Raw genomic sequence first — 21,304 nt, forward strand, 5'->3', positions numbered from 1 at the left:
GTCCTATGTTAAAAAAAACCATCACTCCTCTCCCTTCAGCCCCTTCCAACATACAGTCCTATGTGAAAAACCTCCTTCCCTTCCATTCAGCCCCATCCAACAAACAGTCCCATATAAAAAAAAACATCATTCCTTCCCTTCAGCCCCCTCCAACATACAGTTTCATCTTGCAATCCCCCACTCCTCTCTCTTCCCCTGTATACACGTGTAGACAATCACACTGCTGCTGCTTCCTTTTATAAACTGTTCTGTAATCTGGGAGGCCCCCACCCTTTTCTCCTAAAAGGCCCCACCCCTTGCTGTGATGTCATACCTAGCAGGAGCACAACTGAGACTGCAGGGGCTGGGTGACTGACTGACTGACTAACTGACTGACTGACCCATGTAGAGAGAGGTCAGAGAGGAGGGGGCGGAGCTACAGAAGTCGCGGATGAGGAGGAGAGCAGTCAGTCCACTGCAGACATCGGCCCATCTGGCATTTGCCAGAATTGCCAGTTGGGCAGTCCGGCCCTGACTGCAACCTTGAATGATATGGACTGATATATTTTTTCTAATATTTCTAGATTTTCCGGTCTTCAGGCGCTAGAATAGTCAGATCCTATAAAGAATTTTAAATAAGCAAAAAACATAGAACAAAATGGAAATGATAAAGGCCATTAAAAAGACAAAAACACAAAGAAAAGACAAATACATAAATTGTACAGTGAAGAGATAAGACCGACACATTGGTCAGGGTGTGAGACATACTTATAGGTCTGATGATGTCATAATATGTTAGAACTATATCATGACATCACAGGAAACTTGTAAATAGACCACACCCAGATTCTAGATGATGTAAACACAGGAAGTGTGTACATAGATGCTCCATGTCTAGATTGTAAGTTATGACATTTGTTGTGTACATACTTGAGCTTCATTTGTATGGGTGTCTGTGCCTGGCACTGCAGGTCGGACCCCCACCAATCAGATATTGATTATCTATCCTGAGGATCAGCAATCAAATGTGAATCCTGGGAAATCCCTTAATGACCAGCCTATTTTAGACCTTAATGACAAAGCCATTTTTTACGTTTTTCCATCGTCTCATACAAAGAACTATAACCTTTTTATTTTTGCGTCGACATAGCTGTATAAGGGCTTGTTTTTAGCAGGACAAGTTGTCATTTTTTATAGCACCATTTTGGGGTACATATAATTTATTCATTAACTTTTAATAACTTTTTTTTGTCGGGGAATAGAAAAAAAACAGCAATTTCGCCACTCTTTTTTGCGTCCTAAATTTATGCCGTTTACCGTGTGGTATAAATAACACAACAAATTTATTCAGCGGGTTGTTACGATACCGAATTTGTATAGTTTTTGTATGTTTTACTACTTATACACAATGAAAACACTTTTTTTTTTCAAAATTATTTGTTTTTTCGTCTCCATATTTGAAGAGCCGTGACGTTTTTATTTTTTCGCCGATGCCATTGTAGGAGGGCTTTTTTTTTGCGGGACGACTTGTAGTTTTTATCGGTACCATTTTGGAGTAGATGCGACTTTTTGATCACTTTTTATCAAATTTTTTTTTTAAAGCTGGATTCAAAGAAAACAGCAATTTTTGCACTGTTTTTTATTTAATTTTTTACGGCGTTCACCTTGCGGGTTAAATTATGTAATAAGTTTATCGTTGGGGTCGTTACGGACGCGGCGATACCAAATATGTGTAACTTTTTTACTTTATTTTGTTTGTTAATAATAAAGCAGTTTGTAAGGTGGAAAAAGTGGGTTTTTCAAATTTTTTAGTTTCACCTTTTTTACTAGTCCCACTAGGGGACTTCACTATGCGATTATCCGATCGCATTGATAATACACTGCAATACTTCTGTGTGTAAAACGGACAGCCATCTGCTAGGTCATGCCAGAGGCATGATCTAGCAGGCATTCACTACAGGCAGAGCTGGGGGCCTTTATTAGGCCCCCGGCTGCCATCGGAGACGCAGACACTCGGCGATCTTATCGCCGGGTGTCAGTGGGATGAGAGGGAGCTCCGTTTATGAGAACAGGGATAATGAATGGAGCGGCAGTGCGCATGAGCGACCTGCCGCTCGCTTCAAACTTGGGGTTCGGGCATCTTCGGGCACCCACCGATCAGCAAGTTACCCCTTACCCTACGGATAGGGGGGTAAGTTGTTGTAACCTGCAAAATCGTGCAGCCATAAAGGGTGTATTAATTCCTGGCCGAATGATTTTGCATATAAAGGGACGTTTTAACGTGCGGCCACTAACAGGCTATTTGACAGCCGCACCGAACATGGTGCCGGCGCGGTTGTTGGCCGCAATGCGACCGTGTCAGGGCCGCTCCGTGTGGCCTTATCCTGAAGAAAGCTACCAATCAGCGCCTCATAGTGGTAGACCACATGCACATGTATAGGCCTGCGTCTCGAGTATCCAGGTTTATTACGTATCCTGTAGTGATAAGCAAAACTTTTGAGGCGTTTCACGACCGGCACATTGTTACGGAGCTGTATCTCTTACTTATAAGTCAATGGAGGTTGAAATACTTTAATACAGATCCCTATTCCAGCCTCCATTGTCTGTTTTGAGGGAAATACGGATTTTTAATAGGAATTTTGTCCAATGGCGAAAGTGAATTTTCAGAGTTTTACTAATCTCTCTATTTGCATTTAAAAGATTTGCTTTTGGGGATTTTGTAATTCTCTTGTTTCTAGTTTCCGTTTTGAAAGAAGTCTATATACAGTGAGTTATTAATGATGTGTCTATATAAATATATTTATTGTAAATGTTTTCTCATAGCAATCCCCCCAAGACAGTTCAATATTAGCGGCTAAAGGGTTAAATTAATCCGGAATCTGTCCCTGTTTACCTAATTGCGAACGCCATTTTCTTGAAGTTTATTTTGCTGCAAAAGCTATGGTATCAGCTACAACAACATGGCGTCGATAAGTGGCACAATAGCTGGAAAAACCCATTTTCCTCTAGTAAAAGTTCAAAGGATTTGCTTCATCTAATGACTGCGATCTTTACATTCTGTGGGACCTACAGTAAGAAGCGCTTTGATTGGTAGTTTTGGGTTCTCCAGGTTCGTAACGCAGTGATGACGTCACGTAGGCGCTTAGTTTAAAAACCTGTGGAGGCAAAGGCTGTAGTAGTCTCTTGGTGAGGTGAGTGTTTGGGTATGAGCGCGGTGCTGGCTGTGTAGCGGCGCCCTGGATGTCTTCTATAATGACGTCTAGGTAACTTGAAATGATTTAGTCTAGAACTACATGTCCCAGCGTTCTTTGCAGCCTACAAAGCCCATCATGGCCGTTTGCAGTCCTCTTCTTTGGGAACTAAAAGTCCCAGCATGCCAAAGCGATGCTTAATTAATGAACTACAGTCCCAGTGTGTCCTGTAAATAAACATCGGTGGTAGAACTAAAAGTCGCTGGTAGGAGGGCATGCTGGGATTTGTAGTTCACCAGCCGCTGGAGAGGGATCTGTGTGATAACCGGTTGATATCACCTCAGAATATCGCTGTGAGCCGCAGATTCTCCAGTATAATGTGATATCGGATGTTTATGATAAGACGACTGGAGTTTTTCAATATGGAGACATTTCAGACCCGCAACCGTAAAACAAAAATGGCCGCCCAAACATAGCTTGTCCTCATGAGACCTCTTCTGTTACAGGGAGTGTGCGGTATTACAGCTCGTTCACATTCATGTCAATAGGGCTGAGTTGCAATACCAGACACCACCTGTGGACAAGTGTGGCGCTAATTAGAGTTGGACCAGTGCGCGATACTCTGTGGGCGTCCTGCACTTGCCGCGATAAGGGTATGTTCACACACACTATTTACGGACGTAATTCGGGCGTTTTAGCCCCGAATTACGTCTGAAAATGCGCCTCAATAGCGTCGGCAAACATCTGCCCATTCATTTGAATGGGTCTTACGATGTTCTGTTCAGACGGTCATTTTTTTTACGCCCCGCTGTCAAAAGGCGGGGCGTAAAAAAGACGCCCGCGTCAAAGAAGTGTCATGTCACTTCTTCAGACGTAAATGGAGCCGTTTTCCATGGAAAACCAGCTCCAGTTACGTCCGTAAGGGACGCGGCGTTCAAGCGCCTGCACATGCCGTTACGGCTGAAACGACATGGCTGTTTTCTCCTGAAAACAGCCCCGTAATTTCGGCCGTTACGGACGCTGCCGTGTGAACATACCCTAAGAGTGCCGCCCAGCATGCAGGAGTGGCTCCCCACGCCCGGTGTTACTTCGGATGGGAGAGTATTTCTGGAAGGACACTAACGCCTCATGCACACAACAGCGTGCGCCGGCCAAGTCCCGCCAGTGATCTGAGGAAAGATAGAACATGTTCTATCTTTCCTCGGATTGAGAACTCGGACCATTTTTCATCGACCCGATTCACCCGCTAAAGTGAATGGGTCCGTGAAGACTATCGGGTGCCGTGAAAAGCGTCCTTCGATGTTGTAATCGGCAGTACTGCACATGCGCCAAATAAGGAGCAGGGATGCTGTGCATGTGCAGTACTGCCGATTGGCCCGCCGAACAGAAAGATACTGCACATGCGCCAAGTGAAGAGCAGGGACGTGGGCGCTTTACAGACAGTACGGGGCCAGGCATGAACGCGCCGGTTACGCTGCCTGGCTCCTGTCAATCACTGTAAGAAGGGAGGGGGGGGGTTGAACTGGGGATTGACATAGGAGCATTTAGGTTCAACGGTGACACCCTCAGGGGACGGAGCGGCCCTGACACTGTCGCAACGCGGCCAACAACCGCGCTAGCACTATGTAGGAGCGGCTCTCAAATACCTAGTTGAGGGGTATTCCAGTAAGGCTGGGTTCACACGAGCAGTATTTCGGCCGGAAGTCCCGGACCGAACACAGTGCAGGGAGCCGGGCTCCTAGCATCATAGTTATGTACGATGCTAGGAGTCCCTGCCTCTCCGTGGAACTACTGTCCTGTACTGAAAACATGATTACAGTACGGGACAGTTGTCCTGCAGCGAGGCAGGGACTCCTAGCGTCGTACATAACTATGATGCTAGGAGCCCGGCTCCCTGCACTGTGTTCGGTCCGGGACTTGCGGCCGAAATACGTTCCGTCCTTTACGGACCGAACATGCTCGTGTGAATCCAGCCTTACACGCGCACTGCCGCTCCATTCATTCTCTATGGGAGCGCCAGAGATAGCCGAGTGCAGTGTTCGGCTTTTTCCGGCGCTGCCATAGAGAATGAATACGGGGTAACTTGTTGTAACCTGCAAAATCGTGCGGCCATACAGAGTGTATTAATTCATGGCCGCACGATTTTGCAGATAAAGGGACTGGTTACCTGCGTGAACATGTGGCCACTAACCGGCTGTTTGACAGCCGCCCCGAACATGGTGCCGGCGCGGTTGTTGGCCGCATTGCGACCCTTTTTAGGTTCGCTCCGTGTGGCCCTACCCTCATTAGCATAAACTTAAAACGGATTTCTCTACAAAGGAGGCAGAAACTGAAAATAAACACTAGAAACAGGTCAGTCTCCTCTACAATACGCTGGTACTAGTTTAATACGGACATAATAGGAGCACTATAAATACACATGCAGCAAGCGCCCCCTAGTGGCGGCCCCATTACTGAGACTACTACATCTGCTGCAACTGCGCAGATAAACCAATACAGTTATAATGTCGCTCAAAAGTCTTTACAGGGGTGAATTTACTAAAAGAAAATCTAATGCGTATGAAGCACGTGCACCAAGAGCTGTATACCGCGCCGTATACGTTTTCATTTATCATGGGAGTCTATGGGTGATGTATGCCGCTGTATGTCTATACAGTGCTATAAATATTGAGAAATCCTCTCCACATATACATCCGACTGAACCCTCAAACGTGATGTGAATAGAGCCCAATACCTGCAGCTCCTCCTGCGTCGCTGCAGCATTCAGTTATTCACCCTGTTGTTTCCCTATCACATTACAGCGGTGGTGACCAGTGTTCCCTATAAAGATGTGCCGTTAAGACCTTATTCACACGGACGTGTCAGTTTTGCGCGCGCAAAAGGTCCGTGTGGCGTCAGCATATGGTGCGCGGCTGCGTGATTTTCGCGCAGCCGGAATCATTGTGACACTCTGTTTTTATGTTTACAAACTGAGAAGCAGGAGGGGCTTTTCTGTTTTCATTCATTTCTTTTACTACTGTAGCGCACATCACGCGCGGCACCCCGGAAGTGCTTCCGTGTGCCGAGCGCGATTTGCACGCACCCATTGACTTCAATGGGTGCGTGCAGCGCGAAACACGGGCAAATATAGGACATGTCGTGAGTTTCACGCAGCGCACTTACGCTGCGTGAAATTCACTGACAGTCTGAACGGCCCCATTAACATAGGTCCGTGCGACGCGTGTAGCACGGACGTATAACACGTTCGTGTGAATAAGGCCTAAGTAGAATATATTTTTTTTGAGGGGGGTGTCTGTGTGGCAATATACGGGGGGAGGGATTTCTGTGTAGCACTATATACATGGGGGGGATTGCAGTGTAGCATTATATACAAGCGGGGGCTGTGTGTGGCGCTATCTACAAGGGGTCTGTGTTGCTCTATATACAGGAGGGGCTGTGTGGCGCTCTACAGGAGGATCTGTGTGGCGCTATATACAGGGGGTCTGTGGAGTCTGTGTGGCGCTATCTATTGGGGGTCTGTGTGTGGCGCTATCTATTGGGGGTCTGTGTGTGGCGCTATCTACAGGGGGTCTGTGTGTGGCGCTATCTACAGGGGGTCTGTGTGTGGCGCTATCTACAGGGGGTCTGTGTGTGGCGCTATCTACAGGGGGGCGGTGTGTGGCGCTATCTACAGGGGGTCTGTGTGTGGCGCTATCTACAGGGGGTCTGTGTGTGGCGCTATCTGAAGGGGGCGGTGTGTGGCACTTTATATAAGTGGGGGTCTGTGTGGCGCTATCTACAGGGGGGCGGTGTGTGGCGCAATCTACAGGGGGTCTGTGTGTGGCGCTATCTACAGGGGGTCTGTGTGTGGCGCTATCTGCAGGGGGCGGTGTGTGGCACTTTATATAAATGGGGGTCTGTGTGGCGCTATATACAGTGACAGTGGTGTAATGAGGGATTCTTTCATTGATTCCTATAATTGGTGTTTATAATTGTCGTCTATTTTACTGCTGGACTTGTAATATTATAGTATGTAAAATCAGTTTTCTTATTCCCTTATGTAGTATGATATATTCGCGTTTACTGGGGGTTTTACTTTTGGTCATCAGATCGCCCACTATTAATGGAGACTCGTTCTGCTCCCTGACTGCCCCGCTCAGGAGCTGCCAGGACTTAGAGGGAACATTGGTGGTGACTGCTTTATGAATGGAAGGAGGAGGTTTCTGGTCGGCACGGTCCTCTCCATCCAGAACAGCAGCTTCATATATCCGGCCTGTCAGAACTGCTGCTCCCGGCTCATCCTGACCTCCTGCAGGTAACACACAGATTTGTATTCTCCCCCTGTCATTATATAATACCACCACCAGAGGGCAGACATACTATGTGTGGTTCAGTATGTGTGGAGGGTACACACTGCCAGGAAAATGTGAGCGTTTAACCCTTAGCTGTTTGCTGTATATGACGCCAGAAGTAACAGGTCGGAGCTGTGCTGCAGAGACACTGGGACGGCCCACTGGTCGAGGGTGCACAGTCTGTGTTCCCGGCAGTGTAGTGGTTAATGCATCCTTAGGACCTCCATTAATATCATTTGGAGACTATTGGGCTTATTAACCTCCTAAACGTGCATTCACACAGTGCAGTTTTGCTGCACGGCCGAAAACCGCATGTGTTATAGCGCGATTCATCTTGCTCGCTCTACTGTCGCTCGCTCTCCTGGCTGGCTCTCCTGGCTCGCTGTCCTGTCTCCCGCTCGCTCGCTCTCCTGTCTCCCGCTCGCTCGCTCTCCTGTCTCCCGCTCGCTCGCTCTCCTGTCTCCCGCTCGCTCGCTCTCCTGTCTCCCGCTCGCTCGCTCTCCTGTCTCCCGCTCGCTCGCTCTCCTGTCTCCCGCTCGCTCGCTCTCCTGTCTCCCGCTCGCTCTCCTGTCGCTCGCTCGCTCTCCTCCCGCTCGCTCGCTTTCCTCCCGCTCGCTCGCTCTCCTGTCTCCCGCTCGCTCGTCTCCCACTGGCTCGTTTCCCGCTGGCTCGTCGCTCGCTCGTCTCCTGCTCGCTCGTCTCCCACTCGCTCGCTCTCCCGCTCGCTCGCTCTCCCGCTCGCTCTCCTGTCTCCCACTCTCCCGCTCGCTCTCCTGTCTCCCGCTCGCTCGCTCTCCTGTCTCCCGCTCGCTCGCTCTCCTGTCTCCCGCTCGCTCGCTCTCCTGTCTCCCGCTCGCTCGCTCTCCTGTCGCTCGCTCTCCTGTCTCCCGCTCGCTCGCTCTCCTGTTTCCCGCTCGCTCTCCTGTCTCCCGCTCGCTCGCTCTCCGCTCGCTCGCTCTCCTGTCTCCCGCTAGCTCGCTCTCCTGTTTCCCTCTCTCTCCTGTCTCCCTCTCGCTTGCTCTCCTGTCTCCCGCTCTCTCGCTCTCCTCCCGCTCGCTCGCTCTCCTCCCGCTCGCTCGCTCTCCTCCCGCTCGCTCGCTCTCCTGTCTCCCGCTCGCTCGCTCTCCTGTCTCCCGCTCGCTCGTCTCCCGCTGGCTCATCTCCCGCTGGCTCGTTTCCCGCTGGCTCGTTTCCCGCTGGCTCGTTTCACGCTGGCTCGTTTCACGCTGGCTCGTCGCTCGCTCGTCTCCCGCTCGCTCGTCTCCCGCTCGCTCGTCTCCCGCTCGCTCGCTCTCCTGTCTCCCGCTCGCTCGCTCTCCTGTCTCCCGCTCGCTCGCTCTCCTGTCTCCCGCTCGCTCGCTCTCCTGTCTCCCGCTCGCTCGCTCTCCTGTCTCCCGCTCGCTCGCTCTCCTGTCTCCCGCTCGCTCGCTCTCCTGTCTCCCGCTCGCTCGCTCTCCTGTCTCCCGCTCGCTCGCTCTCCTGTCTCCCGCTCGCTCTCCTGTCTCCCGCTCGCTCGCTCTCCTGTCTCCCGCTCGCTCGCTCTCCTGTCTCCCGCTCGCTCGCTCTCCTGTCTCCCGCTCGCTCGCTCTCCTGTCTCCCGCTCGCTCGCCTGTCTCCCGCTCGCGCCCTCTCTCTGTCGCCCTCTCTCTGTCGCCCTCTCTCTGTCTCTCTTTTTCTGTCTGGCTCTCACTCTCGTACTTACACGGTTTGTGTCTAGATCCATATTCTGTGCTGCATTTTCCAGGTATGAATGTCATAAATGTGGCACAACGTGTAAAGCCGCCGGACATCGCTATAAACTGTGTGTGAAGGTCTCGGAGGAGCGCAGTCTTCATGTTATCACCATGTTTGGAACTAGTTTGGAGAAGATTTTTGGAGTCAGCGCTGATTCCTTGCACAGGTGAGATACTAGTCCCGGAGATCAGGATTACCTGTGGTCTTTGTATATTTTCTTCTGAGTCATGAGTCTCATCATATCCTACTCCAGTCACTTCTAGAGCTGCAATCCGATGTAAGCATTTATTTTCAGAGTAACCGGAATCTACTAGAATTCTAAATGCAGCTTTGTATGTGACTGGAGCATAAGACAAGATGTAACTCAATACTGGGACAAGATATATAAGAAATATTGAAATCAATGGGAGACGGAAAAAAATGCTGCGAACGGCAGCGTTTTTTTGACGCTTCTTATTGCCTGTTGAAGTATGAGGTAAAAAAAAAACGTGGCAAAATTTGCGGAAAAAAACGCCTGTGGTACAAAAACACTCCAAAAAATATCGGAGTTGATATTATAGGCAGAATTGTCTGCCTGCATAAAAACGCAGTGTGAACAGGGCCTAAGCATTACTGGAAGGGAGATGTAATATTATGCAGCGCCCATTCAACGAAGGGTTAATGCTATAATACTTGGTCGCTTTGAATCCACCGGGGGTTCCAGAGTGGGGGGATTTCTTTCTGATGTCCATATGCCCAAATAAGATGTTCTGCAACTTTCCAATTTCACTTTACATTTCGATTCCTCACCATTTTGAATATCTGTTTGCGGTCAGTGAATGGAAACATTCTTGTTGACGTGATGCTTCGTTCCATTCAAAATAGAAATACAAAGCAACTTTGCAAATATTCTAGATTTAAAAATCTCCTACTGTTTTATGTATACAGTTTCTATGCAGACCTATGTGTCTCCATGGTTACAGACTACAAAGAAACACTTTGTAGTCTGATGCTGCAGTCACGTGTTACTCCACTCCAGCTGCCTCATCTTGCTGACGGAAGTGGGGACAGACGTAACACACGACTGCAGGATCAGGCTACACAAAGTTTGTTTGTAGTCTGTTACTATGGATACCCAAAGGTCTGCATAGGAGCTGAAGACACAAAATAGAATCATTTATTTTCTTTTTTTTTTGCCAAAACTATTTGCAAAGTTTCTTTAGTTTTTATTTTAGATGCATTAGAGTAAAATAAATGATTGCAAAAGTCTACGCACCCTTTAATATGTCTCACAGCTGAGGGTTTGTCACAATTATATCCAATCTAGGCCTTCTTCTGTTGGCTAAATACATCAATCGCACAATACTCTCGTATCAGCCTGGCGTGATTAGAACTAGTCATTTAACATGGTAACCTACGGGTGACAGATGGCACTGCATGGCGTACGTCACGGGCATCCGTTACACGTATACGTCATGGGCTTTTCAGTAGCTATAAATTAGTATCCGTTATACGGGTGCCATTATATAGTCTATGGTAATGGATGTGCTACTGTTAGGCATCCATCACAGCCCACTGAGCTTTTTCCGGCATATATATGTTAAACGGAGAAAAAAAGCGTGATGTGAACAGGGCCTTGTCTGGTATCTATGCAGCGGACTAATGGAAGACAATCCGAATTCTCCTGTACTGCGCAGAACGGCGACTAATATTTACCCTGGTGAATAACGATGTGTCAGAGCGGCGTTTACGTGTTCCCTTAGATGTACGTTCATTTCCATTTTGATTGTCTGGATGTTGCGGCGCCTCCGGCTCGGCGTCTGCGGTGATTTGTCAGGCACGTGTTATTACACTTTATTCCGCGGCTGCGTTCGCTCTTACAGAGAAGATAATTTTTCTGACAAATCTTTCCTTTTTATAAATGTTTTTATTTAAATTACTTGTTTATACAAAAAGAACGTCCTTTGTGGCAGGTTTTACATTCTCCTTAATGGAAAATGTCACAATTGATTCCTTCTATGATCCAGAATATGCAGCTCGGAAAAACAGCGGTCCAGAGCACTGATAATCCAGCATGGGATGATCAGGAAATGACCCCATAGTCCGGCTGGGAGGTGTAATCCGGAAGTCATGCCGGGCTAAAGGGGCAAATCCGTCAGAAAGGGGTATTTTTTAAACTCTGTTTTCATGGAAAACTTTTTTTATTTTTTTTTATTTTTGTTTTTTAATTTTCCAGTTTCCACAGCAATCTCAGAACGTGTCATCACTGAGCTGTATAACCCAGCTTTCCCAGTCTCAGAACGTGTCATCACTGAGCTGTATAACCCAGCTTTCCCAGTCTCAGAACGTGTCATCACTGAGCTGTATAACCCAGCTTTCCCAGTCTCAGAACGTGTCATCACTGAGCTGTATAACCCAGCTTTCCCAGTCTCAGAACGTGTCATCACTGAGCTGTATAACCCAGCTTTCCCAGTCTCAGAACGTGTCATCACTGAGCTGTATAACCCAGCTTTCCCAGTCTCAGAACGTGTCATCACTGAGCTGTATAACCCAGCTTTCCCAGTCTCAGAACGTGTCATCACTGAGCTGTATAACCCGGCTTTCCCAGTCTCAGAACGTGTCATCACTGAGCTGTATAACCCAGCTTTCCCAGTCTCAGAACGTGTCATCACTGAGCTGTATAACCCAGCTTTCCCAGTCTCAGAACGTGTCATCACTGAGCTGTATTACCCAGCTTTCCCAGTCTCAGAATGTGTCATCACTGAGCTGTATAACCCAGCTTTCCCAGTCCCAGAACGTGTCTTCACTGAGCTGTATAACCCAGCTTTCCCAGTCCCAGAACGTGTCTTCACTGAGCTGTATAACCCAGCTTTCCCAGTCCCAGAACGTGTCATCACTGAGCTGTATAACCCAGCTTTCCCAGTCTCAGAACTAGGGCTGGGCGATTAATCAAATTATAACTATATCGCTAGTGCAGTGTAAATGAATGGAGAGGAGTGCATGACGCTGATTGGTCACTGATTGGTCAGCGTCATACAACTCCCACTTGGTCTAAAGTAAAACACGCCCACTTGGGCATTAAGAAACTCATTAGCATAAAGCTAAAAATTCCTCATAAAGTGGTAAAAATAGATCGTTTTTCTAAATATAAAGCATTACTGTCACCTACATTACAGCGCCGATCACCTTATATAGGAGACAGGGCACTTATAATGTGGGGACAGAGCCTCTTTAATGTCATTTATATTAAACTCCATGGTGGGGCCGGTGCTGCGCAGGGTCCTGTTCACACTGCAGACACTATAATGTAATCTCGCCCGCTCTGCACTATCTGCCTGGCCCTGCTGCAATATCTGCCTGGCCCTGCTGCAATATCTGCCTGGCCCTGCTGCAATATCTGCCTGGCCCTGCTGCAATATCTGCCTGGCCCTGCTGCAATATACACTGATCTCACTGCAATGTCGGAGACCGGCTGAGGGGGTGACGGGCAGAGGGGGATGCTGGTGCACGCAGCGCATCATTGATTATAGATTCTGCCGGGGAACACAGAACTTATAATCAATTATATAAACATTTTTCAAATTGTATTTCTGATTACGTATTTGCAGAGGTTAAAAGTTTGTGAAGTCACGTCAAATAATTATAGCACTAGATGTTAAAGTTATTTATATAAAGAAAATTTATGAAATGATCTCTTGGTATTACTGATAAATAAACAGAAAAATATAAGAAAATTGAGATTCAAATTGAAAATCGCCCAAAGTGTTGAAAAAAAAAAAAATCTGGATTACATTTTTTGGCAAAATCGCCCAGCCCTACTCAGAACGTATCATCACTGAGCTGTATAACCCAGCTTTCCCAGTCCCAGAACGTGTCTTCACTGAGCTGTATAATCCAGCATTCCCAGTCTCGGCAGCAGTCTCAGGTGGTGTTGACCCAGTATGTAGAAACATTATATCGGTAACCTATTGATTTCAATACAAACTGTGTAATACCTCATTTTTCCTGCGGAGGAGCTGCAGGGATATGGAACACTTGCTGCCAGGTTCCTCCACACATTACAGATGATCTGGGAAGCTGATCACAGGGTATCTGGATGATAGGACCTTCAGTGGAGACCCTTCTAACAATAAGGGATTGTCCAAAGCGGAGAACCCCCCCCCCCCCTTTAAAGTGTAGCTAAACGTTTGACAAACTTCTGGCACGTCATAGTCACATTGTGTAGAGGCTCAGATAGCGCCAGCACTGGGGGGGGGGGGGGTGCACGCATAGGGGCCCAACCCGTACACGATAAATTTATTTCCGGAAAAAGCCGAACAGACACAAACCGGTATTGGTAGCGGTAAACGTATCGGTGTACGGACTCAATAGAAACTCTACATCGGCTTTCCGGAAAAAGCCGAACAGAAAAGAAGCGGCTGAGCGCTCACACGAGAACTTCAGCTGCTTCGTTCTAGTGATTGGTGGGGGTCTCAGTGCTCGGACCCCCCAGCAATCCAAACTTCTGACATGTCAGAAGTTTGTCAAACATTTAGCTACACTTTAATATATATTTATATATGTTTGTTTTGCTTCTTCAAGTCATTTGCAGGTTTCATCTCAACTTTCCGGGGATCTCGAACGTCACAGAGCTCAGGAACTGCTATTCCAGGCTGCAGAACATTGTCTTATTGGCAGAAGCTTCATATTTGCTGTCAAGGTAAAAAGCGGTTCTGGCCCCTTTTGTGTTTGTGTCCAACCTAAAGCCTCGTTCACACTTGAGTATTGAAATACATAGCTAAATACTGACCTGAAATAATGTCTGCATTTAGCTCCATATTTATGTCTGTATTTTGTTCTTTGTGAAGTGAACGTCCGCTCCGAGCACCTTTTTATTTATTTTTATATAAATAGGTCCAAAATTCTTTGCTGTCTGCAACCACCACTAGGGGGAGCTTACTGCATGTTACTTTTACATATATCTCAATAATAGAACCGTATGCAGCAAGCTACTAAGCTCCCCCTAGTGGAAGCTGTATGTATCCAGAATTTTATCATTTAACTCAGTGATCGCATGAAGGAAGTTGTAGCTCTGTATCAGAAAAACATTCAAAGCGACGTTTAAGATTCTGCTGTTTTTTTCTGTTAGACCCTCCCTGCTGCTTTTGCTGTATCATTGTCTGTACTGTGTTCTGTTTTGGTGCATTGAGGATCTGCAAAAAGCTTATTATTCGCTGCTCTCCAATGCATTGTAAGAGATTAAGAGCTCAGTTGGATGGGTCAACGGGAAGAATTTTAAATGCAGCTCTCGATGTGACTGCAGTATCATGCATGATGTAATTTTCATGGACACAATTATTTTAAATTTATGCTAATCTAATACTTTTAAAATTGAGTTGTTTAATCCATGCAAGTTCTGTGTTACAGCCACTAGATGTCTCCCTTTCTGTAATTTGCGGTCCTTCCCGTGTTGTCAAACCAAATCCGTTTCTAGTTACACAGCTGAGAAGCCTGAGACTACAGGAAGTGGGGGGGGGGGTGTCTCTTCACAGTTTGCCCATATAAGTCTATGGAGGGGGAGCAGGAGGATGGAGCATAGAGAAACTGACACAGGTATGCTGCCCATACGAGTCCATGGAGAGGGGAGGGAAGCGCAGTAGGAGGGAGCAGGGAGAGACACAGACACTGCCCATATAAGTCTATTGAGAGGGGAGGAAGGAGCAGAGAGTAAAACAGACATGCTCTCCATAGAAGTCCATGGGGATTAGGCGGAGGGAGAGGAGTAAGAAAGAGACACAGACTCTGCCCATACAAGTCTATTGAAAGGGGAGGGGGAAGCAGAGAAAGCGAAGAGACACAAACACGGCTGCCCATAGAAGTCTATATATAGGGGGATATGGGCTGCTGGTAAGTGTTACATCTTACACTGCTCATTACTGCTGTATGATCTCCTCCAAGCTGCTTATATATATATATATATATATATATATATATATAATGCGCGTGAAAGAGAGGGGAGCAGGATGTTGTCTTCTCTTTGTGAAGTGTATGGGAGACATAATAGCAATTAGGCTCCACCCACTACCTCAGAGAAAACTGAGAATTAGAGATCGAGCCTGCAGAGGGGAAAATATCTAAAAGAATGCAGAATAGAAGTCATTTAATGGCCAGAAACAGTGTTATTCCTCATGTACACACATATGACCACTTATTCTGAAAAGTTACATACACTTTAAGGCCTCATGCGCACGTCAGTATTCTGGTCAGTATTTTGCTTCAGTATTTGTAAGCCAAAACCAGTAGTGGAACATAAACAGAGAACACCTATAGTGGAAAGATTTGCACCTCTTCCGTGTTTCGGACCCACTCCTGGAGGGTTTGGCTTCCAAATACTGGGGAAAACGACTTGCCAGAATACTGACGTGTGCATGAGGCCGAAGTGTCTGAAAAACATATGCAATCCTAATCCTTCTTACAGCTGAGAAGTTGCTACAATTTTATCCATTCTAGTAAAACCCTATGTGCAAAATATATTTTATTTTTATTTATTTTTTTGTTCAGATTCCTCAGAATTTTGACAGAAGTAATTCCCTTTCTCAATCTAATGTGCACCAGAATATAATTGCATCCCAGATTATTCTCCACAACGACGACCCAATGAGCTGCACAGTTCTAAGCTACTTCAATGGGCTGGTGGCCTCCATATTGAGTAGCCACTCCATACAAACCAAGACTGATTCATCTACAGACACCACAAACCGGGATGTAAGTCATCTGGGGTTTTCTGAGAGCAGCTCCAGCCTTCATCGGAGCTGCGATCATTATTCTGAGTACTGGCAGCAGTCTCTTGGCTTGGTGTCCTCACCCCTAAGCAACACATTGGCTGAATCTCAAGATGAATGTAGCAGAGCAGAGCGGGTTCTGTATCCGGAACCTCCGCCATCTCCCAACACTACAGAATGCACGCAAAGAAAACTAAATAGTACGGATATGGCCACCCATTCCTCCAGTATCAGTACTCCAAGAGTTAAATGTTCTTCCTTCAAACATATACGCACTAATGCCGACCGTTCTCAAAGCTCCTCACCGTCCCATAGTTTTTCTTCCAAATCAAAAATGGCTCTCGGACAAGAATGGTATTTGCAGGACGTTTGTAAGTCAGGAAGTTGTCGGAGCCAAAGCTGTTCAGCACGCACTATGCAACTCCCTTCCCAGACAGCTGAAATCCATCAAGCCAAGGAGGAAATTTGGGAAGATTTCCCATTCTCCGAAAGCCTGAGCGAGTTTATAGCAAAAATAGAAGACGGCGAAGCCTTAGGTCCTCACTTTATTGCTAAAGAAAGCAAACCGATTACAAGCATAGAGGAAAAACCATTAAATGAGCAAGAATGCAGACGACCGGGCAACTGGATGAACTTTCCAGATGCACAGTCAACCCAAAGTGATACAATGGTGAAGGCGTCACACTGCGACTTTGACCAATTCTCTAACAATGAATCCAATATGTCCGTCTTCAACCATCACTGTAAGGTTAAAAGGATGGATGACACTGTTTTATTTGACCAGACCTTTCCTTCTGAGGTCTTAAAGTTGGCAAGTTTCCAAGAGTCAATAGAGAAGAGTCCTTGGGTTGTTCTTTCGACCAAGGAGCAGGATCGGCAAAGTCCACCATGTCGGAAGGTTCTTTTGAACAGCGGTGATAGCTTAGACATGTGCATTTTTTTGGAAGATCTGGACAAGTCAGCGATGTCGTTGGAAAATTTAGTTTCGAGTCGTAGGGACTATGTAGATGATAAACTAAAAAGTTCAGATGTGAATGTGGAAAAAGTACGAAGTGAAGTAAAATCCACCATGTCTGGTGACCACTACAATGCTTCTGCAGATCTTTTTGAAGATACTAATAATTCAGAAGAGGTTTTGGAGGGGTCCTCACCTTTGCAACGCATTGGGTCTCCTAATAGGAGTCAAGGAAGACTCCCGATCTCTTTAACCGATTCTCCCTGTACAGATGTCCTACCGTATGGCCATAGAGGTTCCCGTACAAGTGTCAGCTCCTTGCCGGAGAATTATGAAACGTGGAATAATTTGATCACCGAAGACTTCATCCCTTATTTGCAATCCACTCCAGTACTAAGACGACTTTCTGGAACCAGCAGACTTACTGTTGACCCTTGGTGCTTTAAGATGGCGTCCAAGTCTTCCATCGTTTCCGTAAGGACAAAATCAAGTAGAACAATTGGACAAATCCTCCTAAAAACCATCAGGCGACGAAAATCCTCCATTTTTTATGGACCCTCTGACAATTATTCCCTTTGGTCCCCAAATTTGGCCCCTTTTCCAAATACTGAGGCGTCAACAGCACTGATCCCAAAGAATAGAAGGTCAGTCTTGACCCGCAAACCTTTTAAGAGAGAGAACGTTTTGGGAAGTAATGAAAAACCTCATGATGGCCTAACGTGTACAGTAAGAAGATCAGACTGTAGGAACCCTAGTGGAGATGAACGAATCAATCGTGGCGGTCATACGCTGGAGAGCATGTCTCCCGTGAACCGTTCATTGCAGGATGCTGAAGATCAACTTACATCTGTACAAAAACAACTTCCAAGTGATTGGTCTCCAGAACTGTTTTCTGGGAAGTCAAATATTTCTCAGTCAACTAGCGGTCTTCAAAGGCGTCTTTTTTAAGGGAAAAGTATGTGTCCTATTTATAGAAATAGGATTTTTAGATGTTGTCCACCTTGGACAACCTCTACTTGTTAACAATAAGCAGGTCACAAAAAGTCCACCTGCTGGGACCCCCAACGATCAGAGGTAATCTGTGGAAAAACCCATCAGTAAGTGTTCAGTTTCCCTGCAGCGCCACCACAGGGGAAATTAAGCATTACACAGGCTCTTTAGGCTCAGTGGGGGTCTGACTTCTGAGCCCCCTTATGTCTTTCCCTGCACAGTGTCGTTCCCTGAGTTATGGAGGCAGCAGCGCTTAAGTAGCGTTGCGGCTCCTGAATTCTGAGATTTTGTGGTGGTCTCGATAGTCACTCTCCTACCGATCCTAGCAATATTCCATCATTTATTATAGTGGGAAACACATTTAATGGATGGATACTCAATATACACGTCTTCTAGTTCAGTTAATAAGACTGGTTCTTCTAAACAGAATAAAAAATTTAACCACAATAAGATCCGTTAACAGCCACTACACGCATATATTTATCAACAAGAGTTGTTTTCTACTTTGCCTAGAATGAAAATTATCTGCATAAAAGAAGTGAATAAATATATTAACAAGATGTAGGATTTTATAGTTTGTTATTCAAAGGCACAGCCTCCGTTACAAGGATCAACCCCTAGTGGGTGCATTCACATCCATGTATATGCTGATAGGGGGCGCTATATCCAAACAGTGAGTGAGTGCGGCCCACTAGTCAGGAGCACCAAGAGGACTTCAGATGTTTCCCTTACTGTTTTTAGTCCTGGTTCTTCTGATTGGCTGAAAGGGCTCAGTCAGGGTTGCAGATATTTCCTGTAGTTCCCTCCCATCTCCATAATTCATTTGTGGAGAGTTGTTGAACCTGCTGCTGCAATCTGCCATTATAGTATGTCACCATCTGTGTACATTCTGTTACATTAACATATTAGTACAGTGCTGAAATTATAGGCAATTGTGTCCACGGTTTGGGGGAGAGCTGACGGCTCTTTACTACACCACACAGTAGAACTGACCGATTATCTATACTACACCACACTGGAGAACTGACAGCTCCTCTATACTACACCACACAGGAGAACTGACAGATCCCCTATACTACACCACACAGGAGAGCTGACAGATCCTCTATACTACACCACACAGGAGAACTAACAGCTCCTCTATACTACACCACACAGGAGAGCTGACAGATCCTCTATACTACACCACACAGGAGGGCTGACAGATCCTCTATACTACACCACACAGGAGAGCTGACAGATCCTCTATACTACACCACACAGGAGAGCTGACAGATCCTCTATACTACACCACACAGGAGAGCTGACAAATCCTCTATACTACACCACACAGGAGAACTGACAGCTCCTCTATACTACACCACACAGGAGAGCTGACAGCTCCTCTATACTACACCACACAGGAGAGCTGACACATCCTCTAGACTACACCACACAGGAGAGCTGACAGATCCTCTATACTACACCACACCGGAGAGCTGACAGATCCTCTATACTGCACCACATAGGAGAGCTGACAGATCCTCTATACTACACCACACAGGAGAGCTGACATATCCTCTATACTACACCACACAGGAGAACTGACAGATCCTCTATACTACACCACACATGAGAGCTGACAGATCCTCTATACTATACCACACAGGAGAGCTGACAGATCCTCTATACTATACCACACAGGAGAGCTGACAGATCCTCTATACTACACCACACAGGAGAACTGACCGATCCTCTATACTACACCACACAGGAGAGCTGGCCGATCCTCGATACTACACCACACATGAGAGCTGACAGATCCTCTATACTATACCACACAGGAGAGCTGACAGATCCTCTATACTATACCACACAGGAGAGCTGACAGATCCTCTATACTACACCACACAGGAGAGCTGACATATCCTCTATACTACACCACACAGGAGAACTGACAGATCCTCTATACTACACCACACATGAGAGCTGACAGATCCTCTATACTATACCACACAGGAGAGCTGACAGATCCTCTATACTATACCACACAGGAGAGCTGACAGATCCTCTATACTACACCACACAGGAGAACTGACCGATCCTCTATACTACACCACACAGGAGAGCTGGCCGATCCTCGATACTACACCACACAGGAGAGCTGAAAGATCCTCGATACTACACCACACAGGAGAGCTGAAAGATCCTCGATACTACACCACACAGGAGAGCTGACAGATCCTCTATACTACACCACACAGGAGAGCTGACAGCTCCTCTATACTACACCACACAGGAGAGCTGACAGCTCCTCTATACTACACCACACACGAGAGCTGACATCCTCTATACTACACCAAACAGGAGAGCTGACCGATCCTCCATACTACACCACACGGGAGAGCTGACAGATCCTCTATACTACACCACACAGGAGAGCTGACAGATCCTCTATTCTAAACCACACAGGAGAGCTGACAGATCCTCTATACTACACCACACAGGAGAGCTGACATATCCTCTATACTACACCACATAGGAGAGCTGACAGATCCTCTATACTACACCACACAGGAGAGCTGACATATCCTCTATAATACATCACATAGGAGAGCTGACAGATCCTCTATACTACGCCACACAGGAGAGCTGACCGCTCCTCTTTACTACACCACACAGGAGAACTGACTGATCCTCTATTCTACACCACATAGGAGAGCTGACATATCCTCTATACTACACCACACAGGAGAGCTGACAGATCCTCTATACTACACCACACAGGAGAACTGACATATCCTCTATACTACACCACACAGGAGAACTGACATATCCTCTATACTACACGACACAGGAGAACTGACATATCCTCTATACTACACCACAAAGGAGAACTGACAGCTCCTCTATACTACACCACACAGGAGAACTGACTGATCCTCTATTCTACACCACATAGGAGAGCTAACAGATCCTCTATACTACGCCACACAGGAAAACTGACAGATCCTCTATACTACACCACACAGAAGAGCTGACATCCTATATACGACACCACACACTAAAACTGACAGATTATCTATACTACAGCACACAGGAGAGCTGACAGATCCTCTATACTGCACCACACAGGAGAACTGACAGATCCTCTATACTACACCACACAGGATAGCTGACAGCCCCTCAATACTACACCACACAGGAGAGCTGACACGTCCCCTATACTACACCACACAGCAGAACTGACAGCCCCTCTATACTACACCACACAGGAGAACTGACAGCCCCTCTATACTACACCACACAGGAGAACTGACAGATCCTCTATACTACACCACACAGGAGAACTGACAGCTCCTCTATACTACACCACACAGGAGAACTGACAGCCCCTCTATACTA

The 21,304-nt window shown here is 46.6% G+C and overlaps 1 protein-coding gene across 2 annotated transcripts; it reads left to right on the forward strand.

The window, feature by feature from the left end:
- Nucleotides 1–836: 836 nt before the first annotated feature.
- On the forward strand, nucleotides 837–18,480 carry DDIAS (DNA damage induced apoptosis suppressor). 2 transcript variants are annotated; one of them, XM_075851390.1, is made up of 5 exons: nucleotides 837–880; nucleotides 7,259–7,464; nucleotides 9,246–9,401; nucleotides 13,796–13,913; nucleotides 15,755–18,480. In XM_075851390.1, the coding sequence occupies exons 2-5, from the start codon at nucleotides 7,352–7,354 to the stop codon at nucleotides 17,876–17,878; spliced, it is 2,511 nt and encodes an 836-aa protein (XP_075707505.1). In that variant the 5' UTR covers nucleotides 837–880; nucleotides 7,259–7,351; the 3' UTR covers nucleotides 17,879–18,480. The 2 variants fall into 2 exon arrangements, with proteins under 2 accessions (XP_075707505.1, XP_075707503.1); XM_075851388.1 differs by lacking the exon at nucleotides 837–880 and adding an exon at nucleotides 2,751–3,170.
- The last annotated feature ends 2,824 nt before the right edge of the window (nucleotides 18,481–21,304 follow it).

Source organism: Rhinoderma darwinii, chromosome 2 (genome assembly GCF_050947455.1).
Source record: "Rhinoderma darwinii isolate aRhiDar2 chromosome 2, aRhiDar2.hap1, whole genome shotgun sequence".
Classification (NCBI taxonomy): Eukaryota; Metazoa; Chordata; class Amphibia; order Anura; family Rhinodermatidae; genus Rhinoderma; species Rhinoderma darwinii.

What these genes read in the sequence shown, in the direction of transcription:
- DDIAS (XM_075851390.1), top strand. Translation starts at nt 7,352, where the DNA reads ATGAATGGAAGGAGGAGGTTTCTGGTCGGCACGGTCCTCTCCATCCAG. An exon ending in AGCGCTGATTCCTTGCACAG is followed by an intron (nt 9,402 to 13,795) that starts GTGAGATACTAG and finishes TGCTTCTTCAAG; the next exon opens with TCATTTGCAGGTTTCATCTC. An exon ending in GCTTCATATTTGCTGTCAAG is followed by an intron (nt 13,914 to 15,754) that starts GTAAAAAGCGGT and finishes TTTTTTGTTCAG; the next exon opens with ATTCCTCAGAATTTTGACAG.